General features: G+C 36.3%; 1 protein-coding gene across 7 annotated transcripts in view; it reads left to right on the top strand.

Moving 5' to 3' along the window:
* Window positions 1-17,559, top strand: part of AK8 (adenylate kinase 8) — a 151,768-nt gene that overhangs the window by 341 nt on the left and 133,868 nt on the right. For 5 of the 7 annotated variants that reach the window (XM_074293984.1, XM_074293980.1, XM_074293979.1 and 2 more), the window contains exons 2-3: window positions 1,501-1,585; window positions 10,510-10,559. In XM_074293984.1, coding sequence (XP_074150085.1) covers window positions 1,501-1,585; window positions 10,510-10,559 — 135 coding nt within the window. Of the gene's footprint in view, window positions 1-5; window positions 176-253; window positions 352-1,500; window positions 1,586-10,509; window positions 10,560-17,559 lie in introns of those variants that run through there. The other 2 variants (XM_074293985.1, XM_074293986.1) reach the window with 2 other exon arrangements.

The raw sequence follows: 17,559 nt of genomic DNA, 5'->3' as shown, positions 1-17,559 counted from the left end.
GCGGCATTTGTCATGTATTAGCCTCTATTGCTGTATTAGCAACTTGTGAGGATCGCGATTCTTTGTAGAGTGACATTTCTGCAGTCGTTGGTCGAAAGGCTAAGTCCTAGAATTGTTTCCCCCTGTTCGGCTCTTGGGATTACCAGGACAGAAAAAATCAAAGGCCCTGACCTGGGTGAGGCAGGTGAAGGGGCGCCGAAAGGCCCAGGGCCCGGAAGAATGGGCTCCAGTAAAGGGACTTTCACATCAGGGACTTGACTCAACCAGGATTCCCAGACCCTTCTCCAGTGGGGAACTGGGATTGGCGGGATTCTTCCTTCTATCCCCGTTTTCAGTAATGATACATTTGCGGTAATTTTTGCTCTCCACAACAGTTAAAAACAAGAGTTGGGCTTTGGAAAAGTTTATCTGCAAAGGGTACTAACAAAAACCCTACACCTCTGAAAGACTGGGAAGAGACAAAGAAAGAAATAAACTTTTATAAGTAGATGAACAAATTTAAACTATTAGAAAAAGAGGCACTGTTATATCAGTGAGATTAGCCTACTAATAGGGGTGAAGAATGATTCTGGATGCACTAGAATCATTGAATGTCAAGTTGGAAAGGACCTCAGAAGCCATTTATTCCAACCCCTTCATTTTATATGGGAGGAAAGTGAGGCTGAGATAGAAGTGATTTGTCCAAAATAGGAACTCACCTCAGAGACCAGAGCAATCTCTAAAATTTTGGTATTAGTTCCCTGCAGGAACTAAAAATTCCATAGCAATTATCTTAAGTTAAAAAAAAAATGTGCTGACACACATGCATATTCAGCTTTCATCAGAAACTTTCTTTTTATGCTTTTTCTCTTTTTTTTCTGAACATGGCTAGATAGTCCCATTCAGATTGTAGTGAAGTTCAGTAGGCAACATTGCCATGAAGAATGAGAGAAATAAAGAGAGAAGAAAAGAGAAACAGAGTCAGAGACAGAGAGAGAAGAGACAGAGAGAGAGAGACAGACAGACAGACAGACAGACAGATAGACAGACAGACAGACAGACAGACAGACAGAAAGACCTGGTGAATAAAGCACTCTTTGCATGTTCACCCTAGCCCTATGTCTATCCCACTGTGTATATTATCAGACCTCAGAAACTTTGCTGGAAAAGATGAGTTCAATAAGAAGTAGACTCACACTCTCTTCCTCATTTCTCTACTTCATTCAAAATATACACTATTTCAGTTGAAAGAGGCATCTCTCTTGTCATTCTGCCCATATGAACACAAGTAATTGCCAACTGGCATGTTGAACTCTCAGAATTCTGGGTGAGTACTGTAAGGGGTAGGAGAAGGGGAGATTTGGTAGCAAGATAAGGAAATTATGATCAGTTACATCTGTGGCAACATCTTTCAGACTAGAGCTTCCCAGAGTCTGTGGTGGGGCATTTAAAATGCTGGTTCCTTTAATCTCATGAGATGCTGACTTTGCTTCCTTCCGATCTGACCCCAATTCATTGCAGATCATGCTACAAGAACTCTTGATTCATCAACCAAAGGAGCCCATTCAGTTTATGTTGGAACACTTAGAACGGGACAATGATATGGGTAAGGTCTCAAGAACTATAGCTTAATATTTATAATTATGGTGATCTATCGATAGAAAAAAGTTTAATTTGCTGTTTGAAGGGAATACAGAATGGGAATTTGGAATAGTTAATTAATTAGACGCTTTAATTTTTTTAATAGCACATAATAAAATGCACTTGAACAGTTATAAAAATGAAAATGTTGGAGCCTTCCATGGTATCAATTATTAATGCTTCTAGTGCCCTATCTGATATTTCCTATTGTCATTAAAGCTCTCTAATTACCCCTCTTGTCAGGTGTAAATTTGGCTTCCTGTCCTACCTGGATAGGCAGCATCTCTGCTTTTTTGATTAGTTCATTATCTGTTAATGAGTTCTAGTGCTTGGAGCACTTCTGCTAAAGAACATATCTGCATGAACAGAAATCCAAAGCTGATGAATTGGTGAGGAAAGATGTATCCTGAACAAGGAATGCTTGTACACTCTCTCAAATTATTTGATTTACAAACTGTTCACCCTTAGGCAGATTATATTTGGCTATGCACAAGTGAACTATCATTTCTGTTCTGCATGAGCTGTCAGGATGAACTGATGTCATGGTGCTTTGATGTTTCTTTCAAATCAGAACATAAGCCATTATGAAAGATCTACCAGAGCATCAGTGAAATTAGGGCTTAGAGATTCAGAGAGGGGCTTTGACGTGTCATGGTGGTGTTCGGATGGCTGTCAATGTGACATGCTCTTAAGTAGTAGTGGGCAGAGAGGAAAGAAGGGAGAGAGAGAAATTCTCTTACCATGCAAATTGTGTCCTATTGATTCTATCATGTCTGTTGCACACAATTTGTTTTGTGCCCCAGCTCAAATGTAGTCTCAGGATAGCTGAGGTGGAATTGCATTGGTATCATCAGTTATCATATCTCTTCGAAGTGTGGTCAAAAGAAAAAGCCAAATTCTTTCCCTTTTCAGGCCTCTAGCATCACCCAAGGCCATTCTCACCTATCAAATTAATCTGATATTCTTAGGGCAGTAAAGTTCTTTTAATCTAGAAACTAGTTCATCCTGCTACTTCTAGGTCTGACTGCACCTTACTCCTTCTAGAAAGATTTTGGTGTGCTGATTCTATAATCATTCACTGAGCACCTATTAATGAGCAGAGTTTTGTTTTGTTTTGTTGTTCTGAGTACTGAGGGGAAGTCTGAAGTTTAGGTAAGATGTGATCTCTTTCTTCATGGAACTTAAGGCCTTCGTGGGAACTGTTATACTACTTATAGATAACTGTAGTACCCAATATCTATGTTTGACTTCTATAAATTTGACCTGTTCTAATAGAAGTGTGTATGTGGGGTGTTATCAGCAGACCTCTGATTAACTGATTTCTCCCAAGCCCAAATGAGGAACTTACAGAATATAAAGTGTACAACAACAAAGAACAATATTTGTTTACTTAAGTGCAATGAAGTATTTAGATTTTGATATTCCTTTAGGGGATAGGACAAAGTTCCCCCTTTAGAAGAGTGTGAAAATAAATTGTTGTGTGAATGACACAATTCCTGTGTGAATGAGGAAATGTTACTGACAGAAGGGAGTCTTCATGGAAGAAGAAGTAGTATTTCAACTGGGCTTTAAAAATAGATTTAAAAATTCAAAAGATAAAGAGGACATGGAAAATATTCTAGGTGTAGGGAGCAGCATGAGAAAGGACATGAGAGCAGGAAAATGCTGGACATATTAGTGAAAGAATACATGACAAAGAGTAGATTGAGGAAAAAATTACTAAATTGGTAGCATAATTGGGGGAGGCATTGAATGCCAGGCAAAGGAGTTTGAAAGATCCTCCACGGGTAATAAAGAGTCTGTGTAGAATTTTAAAAAGAGAAGTTGTTCTAATTGTGTCTGACTCTTCAAGATCCTATTTGGGGTTCTCTTGGCAGTGATACAGAAGTGGCTTGCCATTTCCTTCTCCAGCATATTTTACAGATGAGAAAACTGAGGTAAAAGAGGTTAAAGAACTTGCCTAAGTTCACACAGCTAGTAAGTATCTGAAGCTGGATTTGGATTTAAGAGATAAGTCTTCCTGACTCCACTTCTCCACCTAGTCGCCCTGACAGAGGAAAGATAAAACCAACTGTAAGAATAAATGTTGGCCTACAAGCAGGATGAAGAATGTATTAGAGGAAAGAAGATGGAGGAAGTGGGAAACATGCTGGAAGAAGAGTGGTAATGAGCATCCATATTAGAATGGTAGCAGTAAATAGGAGAGGATAGATGCAAGACACAGTGCAGAACATGTATTCTCCCTCACAGTAGAGAGATGGTGGTCTACTGGAAAAGAACAATGAACATACATTGTAAGACACATTCTTTGTCTGAGATTTTTTTATTTGTATGTTTTCCTTTGTCAGAAGAGAGGGTTTTGATCTGCAGTGGAGTTGGAAATTATTATGATGCAAAGACAAAAGACACAAATAAAACTTTTCTCTTTAAGAAGATACTGATAATAACCTCCATTTAAGAAATGCTGTTTTCCTATGTGTTAATATGTAACACTTCTGTTTAAGATACTGTGTTGCAAAAATAACCCCTTGAAAATGACATAATTCCTTTGTTCAAGGAAATCACAGTTTAGAGAGGCAATACATGTATACAAATTAGAATAGGTCAAATTTATAGAAGGAGTCAAATATAGAATCATGAGATCTTGAAAAGAGAAGAAATAAATAAGAATCAGAACTAGGGTAATTGCAGTAATAATATTCATGCAGAATAAAAAGGAGGTTGGCATCTGATTGGATATTAAGGGGGGAGGGAAGGAGAAGAAAGAGATTTAAAAAAAAATGACCAAAAAAATCTCTTGAGGTTTCCAGACTGTGGCATTGGGGATTAGTACCATCATCAATAGAAATCAGGAAATTAACAGATAATTTGAGGGAGTTTGTGGTTCATGGGAATAATGGATTCAGCATGTTGAGCTTGAAGGAGTGTCAGAGTACCCAAGTCAAGGACATTTAGTCGATTCACATAATTTTATGGCTTAAGGGACATTTAGAGTTCATCCAGTCCAACTCCCTCATTTTAAAATAGGGAAATTGAAGGCTAGAAGGCCAGTGATTTACTTCTTTTTCAAGGAAGAGGTGAGCTTCAGTAGAATACATTTGCTGAAAGACTATTTTTAATTCACTTCTCAATCTAGGCCTGCTGTGGTACTATTAGTTAAGAATAGGGAGGTGCCCTTCTGGTATATTATTAAGAGTGTCAGAAAGATGTCTCACTCTGCTTTCCTTCAAAAATCTCTCTTTTACTTAATGAATAGTGTTTTGCATTCTATTATTAGAGTAATTTTTTTCTGGTAAACCTTAAAAATTCTATAGAAGTGATGTAATATTATTTTTTTAATAAGACTATCCTGACAAACTGAGAAATGAGGTCTTCAGCTAAGTAAAAGGAAAAAAAAAATAACAAAAACTGCAATAAAACTTTCTGAGTTATATACTATAGGGAATAAGATCTAAGATAAAATCCTTATCCTCTAGGAGCTTGCAATCTTGAACATGAACACATTTTTTTTTTATAAAAGAAGTACCAAAGTAATATTCTGGAGACTAAATCTTCTAGGAATTGTAAAACTCTGGATACTGAATCTTCTAGGAATTGTAAATTTCCTTTACTTGGTGTCACTGACTAGAATGTAAGAATTGGATGGGATTTCAAAAATTTAGTCCAACTCCTTCATTTGAGAAAAATTCCTGATTGCTTATTTTTGTATCACCTTCTAAAGATAGCTCTCTTCCCCCTTCCTTCTCCAGCGAATCATCCCCTGGTATAAAGAATAAAAAAGAGGAAAGAAGCAGTTTAGTAAAATAAATCAGCATATCAACTGAATCAGATTTCACAGACATCACATCTGTGATATCACAGATACTCTGTGACATTCCACATCTTTTTAAGGAAAAGAGGGTGGTACATTTTCTCCTCTCTTTTCAAGGGCTAAGCTCATTTAATTTACTTAGCATTCAATTTTTATTGTTTTCATTTGCAGTGTTGCTATCTTTGTGTGTACTCTCTTCCCTCTATAGCTTTCTGCTTCCTTTATTCTGCATCTATCAGTTTGTATATCTTCCCATGTTTCTTTGAATTCTGAATTAAGGGATAGCAGTAATAACCCATTTCATTTATATACCATAGTAGTTTGGCAACTCCTATCAATTGCCAATTGATAGGCAATTATCAATTATTGCCTATCAAAAAAAGACTTGTTCTCAATATTTTAGGATTTATATCTATCCCTTCATTTTACAGATGTGGAAGTTGAGCTCCAAAGAAGGAAAATGACTTATGAAAGATCACACAGCTAGTTTGTAGTCTAGCTGGGGTTAAAACTCAGGTCATCCATCTAGCCAAATAGTAGTTTTTCTGGTGTAATTTGAAGGTATTTTTAAAGGGGCTTGAATCATCTGGGCCATTGCCTTAGACTACCATGTCTTTCTCCATAGGCAAAGTGAAGGGGCCTTTGTTAACTGGCACACCAGTCTCCAACTCCTATGCTAATTGGTCCTGGATTTGGGTGAGTGGGGGTTAAACACAATACATAGCGACATGCCCAGTGTCAGGTGCAAAGGGGGAGCAGGCCTTCAGACAGATCCCTGGAGAGTGTGTAGATGAGCAAAGGAGGCTAGACCGCTGCCACATTGGCTGCCAGCCCCTAAGCACAGAGAAAAGCAGATTTAGTACAAAGTGAGCATTTACAGTAGCCCTGGGCAATATTAAAGCATGAGATGGTGTATATAATGGTATGTTTCGTTTTTTATCAAACGTTTGTCCAAGAAAGCTGTGTATTAAAGCTCCAATACCTAAGGGTTTTCTTGTGAATTTTAAATCACACTCCTAGTTCAACCTCAAAAGGATCTGTGGATGGAAAGGTTTTTTGATTTCCTTTGAAGTGGTTTGAAGAAGTTGATTACTCTTGGCACTCAAGCAGTCTTTTATGACACTGTTTATAAATAATTACTCATGAGCCGGGCTGGAGTTTCAAGGTGTTAGATTTTAAAAAACCAGAATTAATCACATAATGTTCGAGAGAGAAATTAGATGGAGAGAAAGGCAGCTGATGTTCCCCTTTTAAAGCATTTTCATAGATTGTGTACAATTTTGGTGCCACTTACGGAAACCAATAAGGGGAGGGTTTTCCCTGCAGCTTTCCAAGTAAGATAACTTTGTCAAGATGAATGAGTAATTTAGGTCTCAGGCTTTTACTAGAAGCGCACTGGACTGGGTATGTCTTCTTTTTTTCTGAGGAGAGAGAGAGAGAGGAGAGAGAGAGAGAGAGAGAGAGAGAGAGAGAGAGAGAGAGAGAGAGAGAGAGAGAGAGAGAGAGAGAGAGAGAGAAAAGAGGGTCAAAAGAGGGTCATTGAAACACACAGAAACACAGGGCCAATTCAAATGAACCAAAGCTTTGGAGAAGCAGACAGAGGTTATACATAGAACAAGCTAAAACCAGCTTTGGATCTCATCATTCCTCTATGTACTCTCCTTCACTTTTGTCTGAACAAACCTCTATTCTTCCTTTCCTCTGGATCTTTGGACAGGCCAATTTTCCACCTAGAATAGCCTCCTTTCTTCTATATATCTTCTTATTCAAATTTCCTCCTCCAAAGGCCCACATCAAAGCCCATCTTCTCTATGAAGATTTCTCTGGCCATAATAACTCACCAATCTCTCTCTCTTTTCAGTTTCTAGAGGCTTCAGTACCCAGGGCATTCTTTTGGCAAGCTTATAAGCTTCTAGAAGAGAGGCTTAGTCTTAGATTTGCCATGTTTTGCCTTGTATATAGCATAGTGCAATGAGTGCCTTGCAATCACTCAGCAAGCATTCATTTTAAATAATTTTAGGTACACAGTCTTGTGTTAGATGCTGGTGATAAATAGATGAAAAAGAATAATAGAGTCTCTAGCCACAAGCTTCCAGTCTACTGGGGAGGGGTAAAACATGCATACAAATGAGTATCATCAGTTCAGTGTGTTAGAGGCAAAAAGAGGTCCAGACAAAGGACTATTGGAAAAGAAGAACTAGAAGAGATAACCTTGGGTTGTAATGATCATGGAAGACTTGTGGAGGAGTGGCACTTGAGATAATCTTTAAAGGAAGAAAAGATGTTCAGTAGTCAAAGATGAGCAAAAGGTGGATTCTTAGGCTTGATGGATGGCCTGCACAAATTCTCAGAATACTCCGAGAGCCAGGAAACAACTAGCAGTTTACTTTCACAAGAACATAAAGGAGTAGGAAAGAGAGGAATATAAAAAAAGTCTGAGAAGGCAATTCCAAGTCAGATTGTAGAGGACTAAGTCTGTATTTTTTGATAGTCAGTAATTAGCCACAGAAGGTTTTTGAAAAAAGGAAGTATCATCAGTCCTGTGCACTAGGAAAATTATTTTGGTAAGCATGTGAAATGGATTGGAAAAGGAAAAGACTTAGGTCAAGTATATTCACTTTTAGGTGGCCAGAAAATATATGTTGCTAAGGAGAAGGGAGAGGAGGAGGAGGAAGAAGAAAGTCTTTAACATCTTTGGAAAGAAGGATATCATATAGGTGACAAAAAGTAGATGGCATATGATATGCCTGCTACCATAGCTCTTTCATGTATTAATTTAACAGACATTCATTGAATGCCCTCACTCTGTCTTCATTCTTGGCTCAGTAGGATATACAAAAAAGTCTGAGACATGATCCTTGTCCCAAAAAAATCAGTCTAGATCAGATAAAATAGGTAAAAATGAAAAGCTAAATAACACGACACAAAATATGTTTAAGCATCAAAATGAGTGGTACCAATGATTGATATTATAGGATTTCAGAGGTGAGGGAGATAACAGGAGCTGAAGTGTTCAGGGGAAGTTTCATGGAGGAGATGAGATTTGAACTAACCTGTGGGAAGAATTTGGCTAGATAGACAGGATTGTGAAAAGCATTACAGGTCTAGGGAATAGCTTGAACAAAGCAAATAGCTCCCCTTGCCAGTGTTAGATCAGCTTACAAGGATAAATTAGGTAAAGTCTTCTATGTTGGGGCCCTTCTGGATGGTCTAAAATATTTGTACTGAAATCATACCTTATTTATGAGTCCTTATTCATGTTACACCTCATCCTACTCCATTCAATATGGAAAAGGAAGGAGGGAAGAAAGAGGACAAGACTCTTATATACACATCTGAAGGCAGCATCTATGCCCCTTCCACAGAGCTTGTTGAGTTAGACTGATGATCTGTAGTAATAAGTCCCTTTCATTATTCATTGTGGATCTTAATCCGAAATCTATTTTTGAATCTTTAACTGCATAAAATGTTCAAGGATAAAAGCACAGAAACTGGCAAGGAAGGGACCTCCTTTTAATGTTAAATAGAATAGGGAGTATGGACTAAGGAATTGTTTGTCTAAATTATAGGATAGAAAATGTTGTTGAAAAAAAAAGAGTGAGGTAAGTAGGACTTCCTAGGGAAAACATTCCCAGAGGTAATTTTAATTCAGTTTTCTTAGTCCTACCCAGCAATGATGAGAAAAGACACTGAATTTGGATAATGAACTGTCTGAAAGAGAGCATCCTCTCGGAGATGTGGAGGTCACTTGTATTCCCTTTAACATTTAGTTTTCTTTTTTGAAAGGTACCATACTTCCTTTCCTGTGTTCTCACTATCTAGTCCCTTCTTTATGTCCTCTCAGAAAAGCTTCTAGGAAAATTAAATGAGATCCATGTCTAACTGAACTGATCTTTGTCTGTCGGTTTGGCTATCAGGACTTGGCTATATCTTACAGAGGCAATCATGGGAATGATGAAGAAACTTTGCACTTGTAGCCAAAAGACCTGGGCTCAGGAGCTGGCTTTGGCACTAGCAGTTTGCCTTGTATGTAAAATGGGAATAGTGCTATTTATTACTTGCACTTTCTACTTCCTAGGTTTTCTTTGAGGATAGTGCTTTGCAAATCTTAAAAATGTTATGTAAAAATGATAGAAAAAGATGGCCTACAGAGAATACAATTATTAGCTATATTCCCAGAGCCAATAGCTAAGCAAGGAACAGAAGGTGGATGAATCTACAATGTTGCTATCCTTTGTTAGTGAATGAAACATTCCCTCCTTTCACCTAGCATTAAAAAAATCCAACAGCAACATGATAGTCAAGACCACATACTCTAGGGAATCTGTGTAGCACCTTGGTGTGGGAAAGCTCTCCAGAGGACATCTGGTCTCTTCTTCCTTTAGTCCTGACTGCAGTTAATCACTTACCTATTCCAAATCTTAAGATGGCAATCTTTTCCTTCAAAATCACCAGAGACCCCAAACTAATTATGTGGCCATTTTGGAATTATTTTAGGGCAGGGAGTATCAAACTATGACAGAAATTCTCAGGCAGCATTTCCTATTTGCATAGAAATGCCCATATTTGAAAACAAAGACATTCTTATCTTGGGTTTTATAAATCTAGTTCAGACACTATGGACTCCCTCCTATTATTTCTCTCAGTAAAATGATGTTGAATACAATTTGCTAAATAAAAAAAGCATAAATATAAAAATGCTTTTGAAGGTCGATTTACATAAAATACAGCTTTATTTGGGAGAGCGTCTTGGAGACAAAGTTCCTGTTTAAAATGCTTTATGTTGGTTGAAATCCCAATTGTTCTTGATATTTATTAGTTCAGTAAGTAAGCTACCTTATCTGTGTCCCCTTGGAGTAAGAAAAATAAACCATCTCAGTGATCACTTACCTCTCTAAACACAGAGAATATGTTCTACAGTAATAGTATCTCCGGCATAGCCCTGTTACAAATGGTTGTGTCATTTAAGGAAAATGAAATCCTGGGGAGGAGAGGAATAAATACACCCAGAGTACAGCAGACATGGGAGGATGCTTTGTGATGCTGAAATTTGATATTTAAATCTTTTCATTCCATAGTGCCAAGGATTTTTATATTGGGCCCACCTGCCTCTGGGAAAACGACTATTGTAAGTACATTGTATTGTTATTTTATAGTAGCATCTCATTCACCCAGCACTGATGGGGAATTAGGTGCTCCCTATAAGTGAATTTTTGAGATACAACAATTATTAAGCATCTACTTTATGTAGAGAGCCCTGTACTAGGCACAGAGGGAGCTCCAAAGTTTAGAAAAGTCCCTGTTGTCAAAGGAGCTAGTAAGGGTCTGAAGTTGCAAACATATCTAGTTATGTGAAGTATATGATCTTACATGAGAGATGTAAAACAATGGTACATGAAGTCCAAGGGAAAAGGTCAATATTGATGGAGGAGAAGAGGTGGGCTACAGTATTTCTGTAGAAGGTGGCACTTGAATTATACTTTAATGGATATGAAAGAATTGATAGGGGAAGAAAAAGGGAGATGGACATTCCAGGTATAAGAAATAACAAGCAAAAACACAGGATTATGAAAGTACAGGACATGGTTTGGAAGCAGGGAATATATAGTTTAATTTAACTTGATTGTAGAAATAATTGGATCTTTATATGTACCTACACAGTTAAAAGATTTTTTTGAACCATTCTTGATTGAAACTTTTCTCAAATGATACATTTCCTTGCCTTCTTAAAAGAGAATGCTGTTTTTGTTTTTCTTCCCAGAACCTTCTTTCTAAATCCAATTTTTCTTGTTCAACAAGATAATTGTATACATTTGTATACAAATATTGTATTTAACATATATTTTAACATGTTTAACATGTATGGGACTACCTGCCATCTAGGGGAGGGGATGGAAGGGAGGAGGAGAAAATTCAGAACAGAAGGGAGTGCAAGGGTCAATGTTGAAAAATTACCCCTGCATATGCTTTGTCAATAAAAAGCTATAATAATAATAATAAAGAATAAAAAAAGAGAATGCTGAACATAATTTGAGGTTGTTTTGTTGACTCAGGGCAATCATTCTGATTATAAGAAGAAAATTGTGTAATTGGAATGGATATTTAGCTGAACTTGCTTATTTTATATCAATTGTAATGTTATGTTGTCATATAATGCAGTTTTTGTGGCCTATTATTAGCCTGTTTGTTTCTACTAACTGGCTCTAAACTGCCTTGTTTTTCTCACTTGGTTACTTCATCTTTCATAGGTTTAATTGTCATCTCTATGTAATTGATTCCTAAATCTATAAACAGCTTCTGTCTTTCTCCTGAAGTTCAATCACAAATCATTAATTACCTATTGGAAATTGCTAACTGAATGTCCTGTAAATATCTAGATTTTTCATGTTCAAAGCAATAATTTATTATTGCTACACATTATTTATAGATCCAAACTTACTGTATTTTTCATTATCTATGGACTCAAATTTATTCCAATTCCATATTTCTCTATTTCAGACCTGGACATTATTAAGAATTTCCAAGATTAGGAGTCTCATTATTATTCATAACTATTTACTTTACCCACATATCCCTTTGGTTGCCAAATTTTGTCATTTACATCTCTACAACATTGCTCCCATCTGACTCCTTTCTATTCACATGGCCACTATCCTAATTCAAGCCTTCTTGTCTGGATTATGCAATATTGCTTCCTAATTAGTCTCTCTGCTCTTCTCTCCCTTCCATCATACATCCTTCACAAAGATGACAAACTGATTTTCCTAAAGTACAGATCTAACTGTCACTCCCTACTCAAAGATATCTGGTGACTCTTGATTGCCTCTGAACAAGTGTAAATTCCTCTTTGGCATTTAAGGCCCTTTATAACTCAGCCTTGATCTATCTTTCTAGCTTTATACATATAAAAATAAATATATAATATATATATATATATATATATATATATATATATATATATATATATATATATATATGTATATATATGTATATATATATTAAACTTTCCTTCCTGCACTCTTTGCTCCTGCCAAACTGGAGAGCTTGCCTTTCCTCACATATAGTTTGCTTTCTCTCATTTCATTTTACTTACTGCTTTCCATGCCTGGATGTGTTCCCTGTTCATTTCCTCAAGCCTTAGTTCTAATACTTCTATATACTATATTACTATACTATAATACTATATTCTATAATACTTTCCTGATCATCCCTGCTACTAATGCCCTCCCTCTCTAATGTATCTTTATTCTGTATGTCTTGTGAATATATTTACTTACCTGTTGTGTTCCTCTCCTAGTCCCCACAGAAAGTAAATTCCTTAGGGACAAAGATTGTTTCATTTTTGCCTAATTTACATAGATATCTGAATGTATTTACTCCTAATCTCTGTCTTTCAGAATCCATGTCTTTCTCCAAGTTCACATAACTTCCTTATCTTTTCTTCCTCATCTTCCCCAGTTCTTACTGCTAAACCCCTCCTTAAATTACACTGGACATATTATGTTTATATTTTTTCTCCACATTGTATCTCCTTAAGACAATGTATTGTATCCCTTGAAAGCAAGAATGTTTGGGTTTATTTTTACCTGATCTGGGCCTTTTATTTCATGAGTTTAGATAACTTTTGTGAAGAAATTCCCTCTACCAATGCCTGTCAGCAACTTATCTATAACTTGTCACAAAGAGTTTCTTAGGACAGTGAAAAGTTAAATGACTTTCTTGGAGTTAAACAGTATGTGTCAGAGGTATAATTTAAACCTATGTCTTTTAGTCTCCATGACTAGCTTTCTATTATTTTATGCGGCTTCTCAGGGGTGATCATAAAAAATTAAAAAGGCAACTTCAGTTATATTAAAAAGCTTTTATATGAGCAAAATCAATGCAGCCAGAATAACAAGAGAAACTGTCCAATGCAAAGGGAAAAATTCACATCTTGATTATACCCTATATCCAGATATGACACAACAATATAAGACTAAGAGTTATTCTTCAATTAGATTGGTCGTCAAAGAATATAAACAATGAAAATGAAAAATTGCAGACACTCAATAATCATGAAAAATGTTCCTTTTGCTCACTTATGGCTTCATTCTTTTAACTCCTACTTATATTGGCATACTGAGGTCCCAGAGAGTGACTTATGAATAAAAGGTTTTCTATTATGATTGTTCCCAAGTGGAGTAGGCTTCCGAATACTGATTAACTAGTTGATACCTATTAACCTTCACAAGACTCTTTACTGAAATTTAGTAAGGATAGAAATCATTAAGATATTTTTTCCAACAATTGGGGGCATGCTTTTCCTCTTGTACCTCTTGTTCAGAGGTACTGAATAAAATATATGGAGGGGGGTATATTTGATTGAAATGTATCTTCTGGCTTTGGGAGTCCTTTTCTTACTTCTTGGAGTCTGTAAAAAGTTCATTTCTGTGTGTGGTAAAATTGGCTTCTAGGACACAGGATCTTAGCAAGTTGGATAGATCCAATAGATCTTTCTTTAGGGATGTCTTTTTTCTAGACTCAGCTATTGTTGCTATCAGTTTTTATTGCTGAGGGATTTTTTATGGGTCTTTCCATCTTTCATAACTTAAAAAATGGTTACCTGATTCATTCTCTCTCTTTAGTCATTTATTCACCTAAGATCTGGAAAGAATAAACATGCAAAAAAGAAATAGGCATCATGAATTCATGCCCCCATAATGGTCAAGTTGATATATCTCTCGGAAGGCTCATAGAAGTTCTTCTTCCTTATTGGAAAATTTCCAGAGAAGAACAAAGGACTGAGGGAGAGGTGTCAATAGATAATTTTGTATGAGAACTCAGTTTGAGCTCTGTCATTGTAGTCTTTTCCTGAGGCCAATTGGAAAATTCCTTGTCAGACTATAGAAATATATCTGTTAGTCACTCCTGGCCAGAACTAGATCTCCAAAGTTCTGTGCATTGTATTGAAATTAGCAGGGAATATCAGATATGTCTGAGAAGTGGACCTTTATTAGTTAGTCCCTATTACACTTTAAATCACTAATGTTCCAGGGTAGATCTGATGCAGGCCAATCTAGTGGTTCATGATTGGGATTGAAATAGACTTGTAGATCATATAACCTTCAACAAAAATAATTTTACTCACAAATATATTGGAAAAATTATTTAGCAAAGGTACAATGTTGGTTCAATTGGGAATATTACTCTCTCATGCAGTTGCTATGATAGCATGCTCAGTCAGATGGATGTCAGTTTCTTGAACCAATAAGTTTTTTTTTTTTCCAATTGATGGGTATCCTTTTAATTTCCAACTCTTAGCCAACTCAAAAAATGTAGATGTAGATTCTCCCCATTGCTATACCTTTTTGTCTGTTTTTGAGCTATAGAGGTAGCAAGGATATTGCTGCACCAAAAGGTGTGAACTGTTTTATAACCCTTTGGGCATAGCTCCAAATTGATCTCCAATGTGAACTGTTTGATCAGTTCAGAACTCCACCAACAATACATTTATGTCCCAATTTTCTCATATCCTTTCCAACATACCACTTTTTTTTTTTAATCATATTAGCCATTCTGATGGGTATGAAGTAGTGCCTCAGAGTTGTTTTAATTTGCATTTAGGATTTTAGAACCAATAAGTTTCTAAGACAATTTCAATTACTTTTTTTTTTTTTTGATTTAGTATTTTCTCTCACTTTCATCTTAGTGACTGAAATTACCACAAAGTTAGCTAAGGGATCCCTGTCTTCACATCCTAGTTATAGAGAGACAGTTCCATCCCTCCTTGGAAAGGGTAGCCCCACTTCTCTACTCCCCAAAATGTAACCTTTGATGATCTGCCATATTCCTGGGATTCTCCTCCCAAGGGGGGACCCTAAAGGCATAGATAATTTCACACAGAAGATAGAAAATGGAATGAAAAGGAAGAGGTTAGTTATAAAAATGTCTCAGTAAGTAGCCTGTCCTTGTTGAGTAAGTTTTCTTGGAGGCTGGATCTAAGAAACCACTGGACTGGAGAGTTCACTTTGTTTCTGGGAAGGGAAACACCCAGCCCTGATGGTGAGTGACATAATCTCATGGCTGTTGTTTCAAGAATCCATTCCAGTATTTGCATGGGTTCTTATGTCTTCTCATCCGTTTAAACAAGGAAATCATGGATGGACTTGATCCCTAATATGGTGCTGGCAGCAGTGTGGAGGGGCCTTAGAGAGGCCAAGAATACAGTTAGTGAAGGACTACATTGGACCCACTTGCCCTACTTCCACAGTTGCATGTGTACTTGTGCTTGTATTTGCTGCCTTTCTTGCTTCATTTTCACTACCTGCTTGTTGCCTATCTTGATGCTCAGGCTATCTGTATCACTGCCAATTCTGCTTCAGTTGATGTTGGTCCCTGCCTGCATCACTGCCCATTCTTTTGGGGCCTATGCCGCTGTCTCTTGTGCCCCTTGTTCTTCCTGGTTTCTTTAATCTTGCTAGAAAGAGGCAGACTTTTGGAGGGTAATCAATATGCCTAGATTGTACTGGCAATGTGGATTCTCTAAAACCTGATGAGCTTCAAAACTTTCTTAAAACTACAGGAAAGTGAGTATCAGTAGCACATTGTGGAGTTTGTCTAATTATCTGAATTTTTGGTCACCTGACTGTGGCAGTATGAGAGATGTTAAGGAGCCCTGAAGAAGGATGGTAAAAGTATATTGTACTTTCTAGGTGAAAAAGGCAAACTACTCCTGCCTATTTTCAACTATTGGAGCAGAAAAAAAAAAGATTGTCAAGGATGAAAATCTATACTTCTCAGACTTTTTTTGTTGAGTACCATGCCTATAAGTGTCTCCCAAAGTTTTGTCAAAGGCTTTCTGTTTTTTTTTTTTTTTTGTCTATACTATTCTTGCTTGATGATCTCATAAGTTCCCATGAGATTAGTTGTTATCTCTGAAAAGACAATTTCTTTTTAAAAAACTTATTTTTATTTTCAGTTCCAAATTATCTCCTTCCTTCCACTCTGTCCCCCACTTTTAGAGAAGGCAAGAAATAAAATACCCATTATATATACGAAATCATGCAAAATATAATTTCACATTTTGTCTAACATTACCAAAAAGAAACCAGAAAAATAAAATAAAATAAAAAGCTTTAAGCTTTACTCAGTTCATCAATTCTTTCTCTGAAAGTGAATCTCATTTTTCATTATGAGTCTTTTGGAATTGGATCGTTGTATTGATCAGAATGCCTGGGCCATTCATAGTCGATTATCATGATGATATTACTGTATTCTCCTTGTTTTGCTCACTTTACCTTGTATCATGAGCAAATGATTCCTAATTCTAAATATCTAGTGCTAATATTTCTTCTGTGTTCTAGTCCCACTGGGTTATTGGATGTTATTACTAGATATTCCATAAACAATTCAATATGCTCAAAATAGAATTCATCTTTTTCCCTATGTCCTCCCCTACCAAATCCTCTAATAATGTCAGGGAATTTTACTTTCCTATTGTTTTAAGAAACCCTTTGGGCATAAAGAATGACATCATAAACAAATTAGGAGGGCAAGGGATAATTTACTTATCAGATCTTTGAAGAAGGGAGGAATTTATGACCAAAGAAGTACTAAAGAACATTATGAAAGGCAAAATGGACAACTTTGATTACATAAAATTAAAAAGTTTTCACAAAAATAAACAAACAAAAAAACCCCAAAAACAAAAAGCAACAAGAACATGATTAAAAGGGAAGTACAAAGCTGGGGGGAAAATCTTTACAGCCAGCATTTCTTATAAAGGTCTCATTTCTAAAATATATAAAGAACTGTGTCAAATTTATAAGAATACAAATCATTCCCTTGTTGATAAATTGTCTATGAATAAACAATTTTCAGATGATGAAATTAAAGCCATCTGTAGTTATATGAAAAAAATGCTCTAAATTGATTATAGAAATGCAAATTAAAACAACTCTAAAGTACCACCTTACACCTCTTAGATTGGCTAAGATGACAGGAAAAGATAATGATAAATGACCATTCTAGCTCTAAATCTAATGAATTCATATAGTCTAGCCTTACTATCTCTAGATATAATTGTGCTTAAACACTGAAAGGCCATGGCTATAAAAAAACAAACACATTTGAAAACTTTTAAAAAATAA

This window comes from Sminthopsis crassicaudata, chromosome 2 (assembly GCF_048593235.1).
Source record: "Sminthopsis crassicaudata isolate SCR6 chromosome 2, ASM4859323v1, whole genome shotgun sequence".
NCBI lineage: Eukaryota > Metazoa > Chordata > Mammalia > Dasyuromorphia > Dasyuridae > Sminthopsis > Sminthopsis crassicaudata.
Note: the sequence above shows the minus strand (reverse complement) of the source record. Positions and strands in the feature narration are given on the sequence as shown.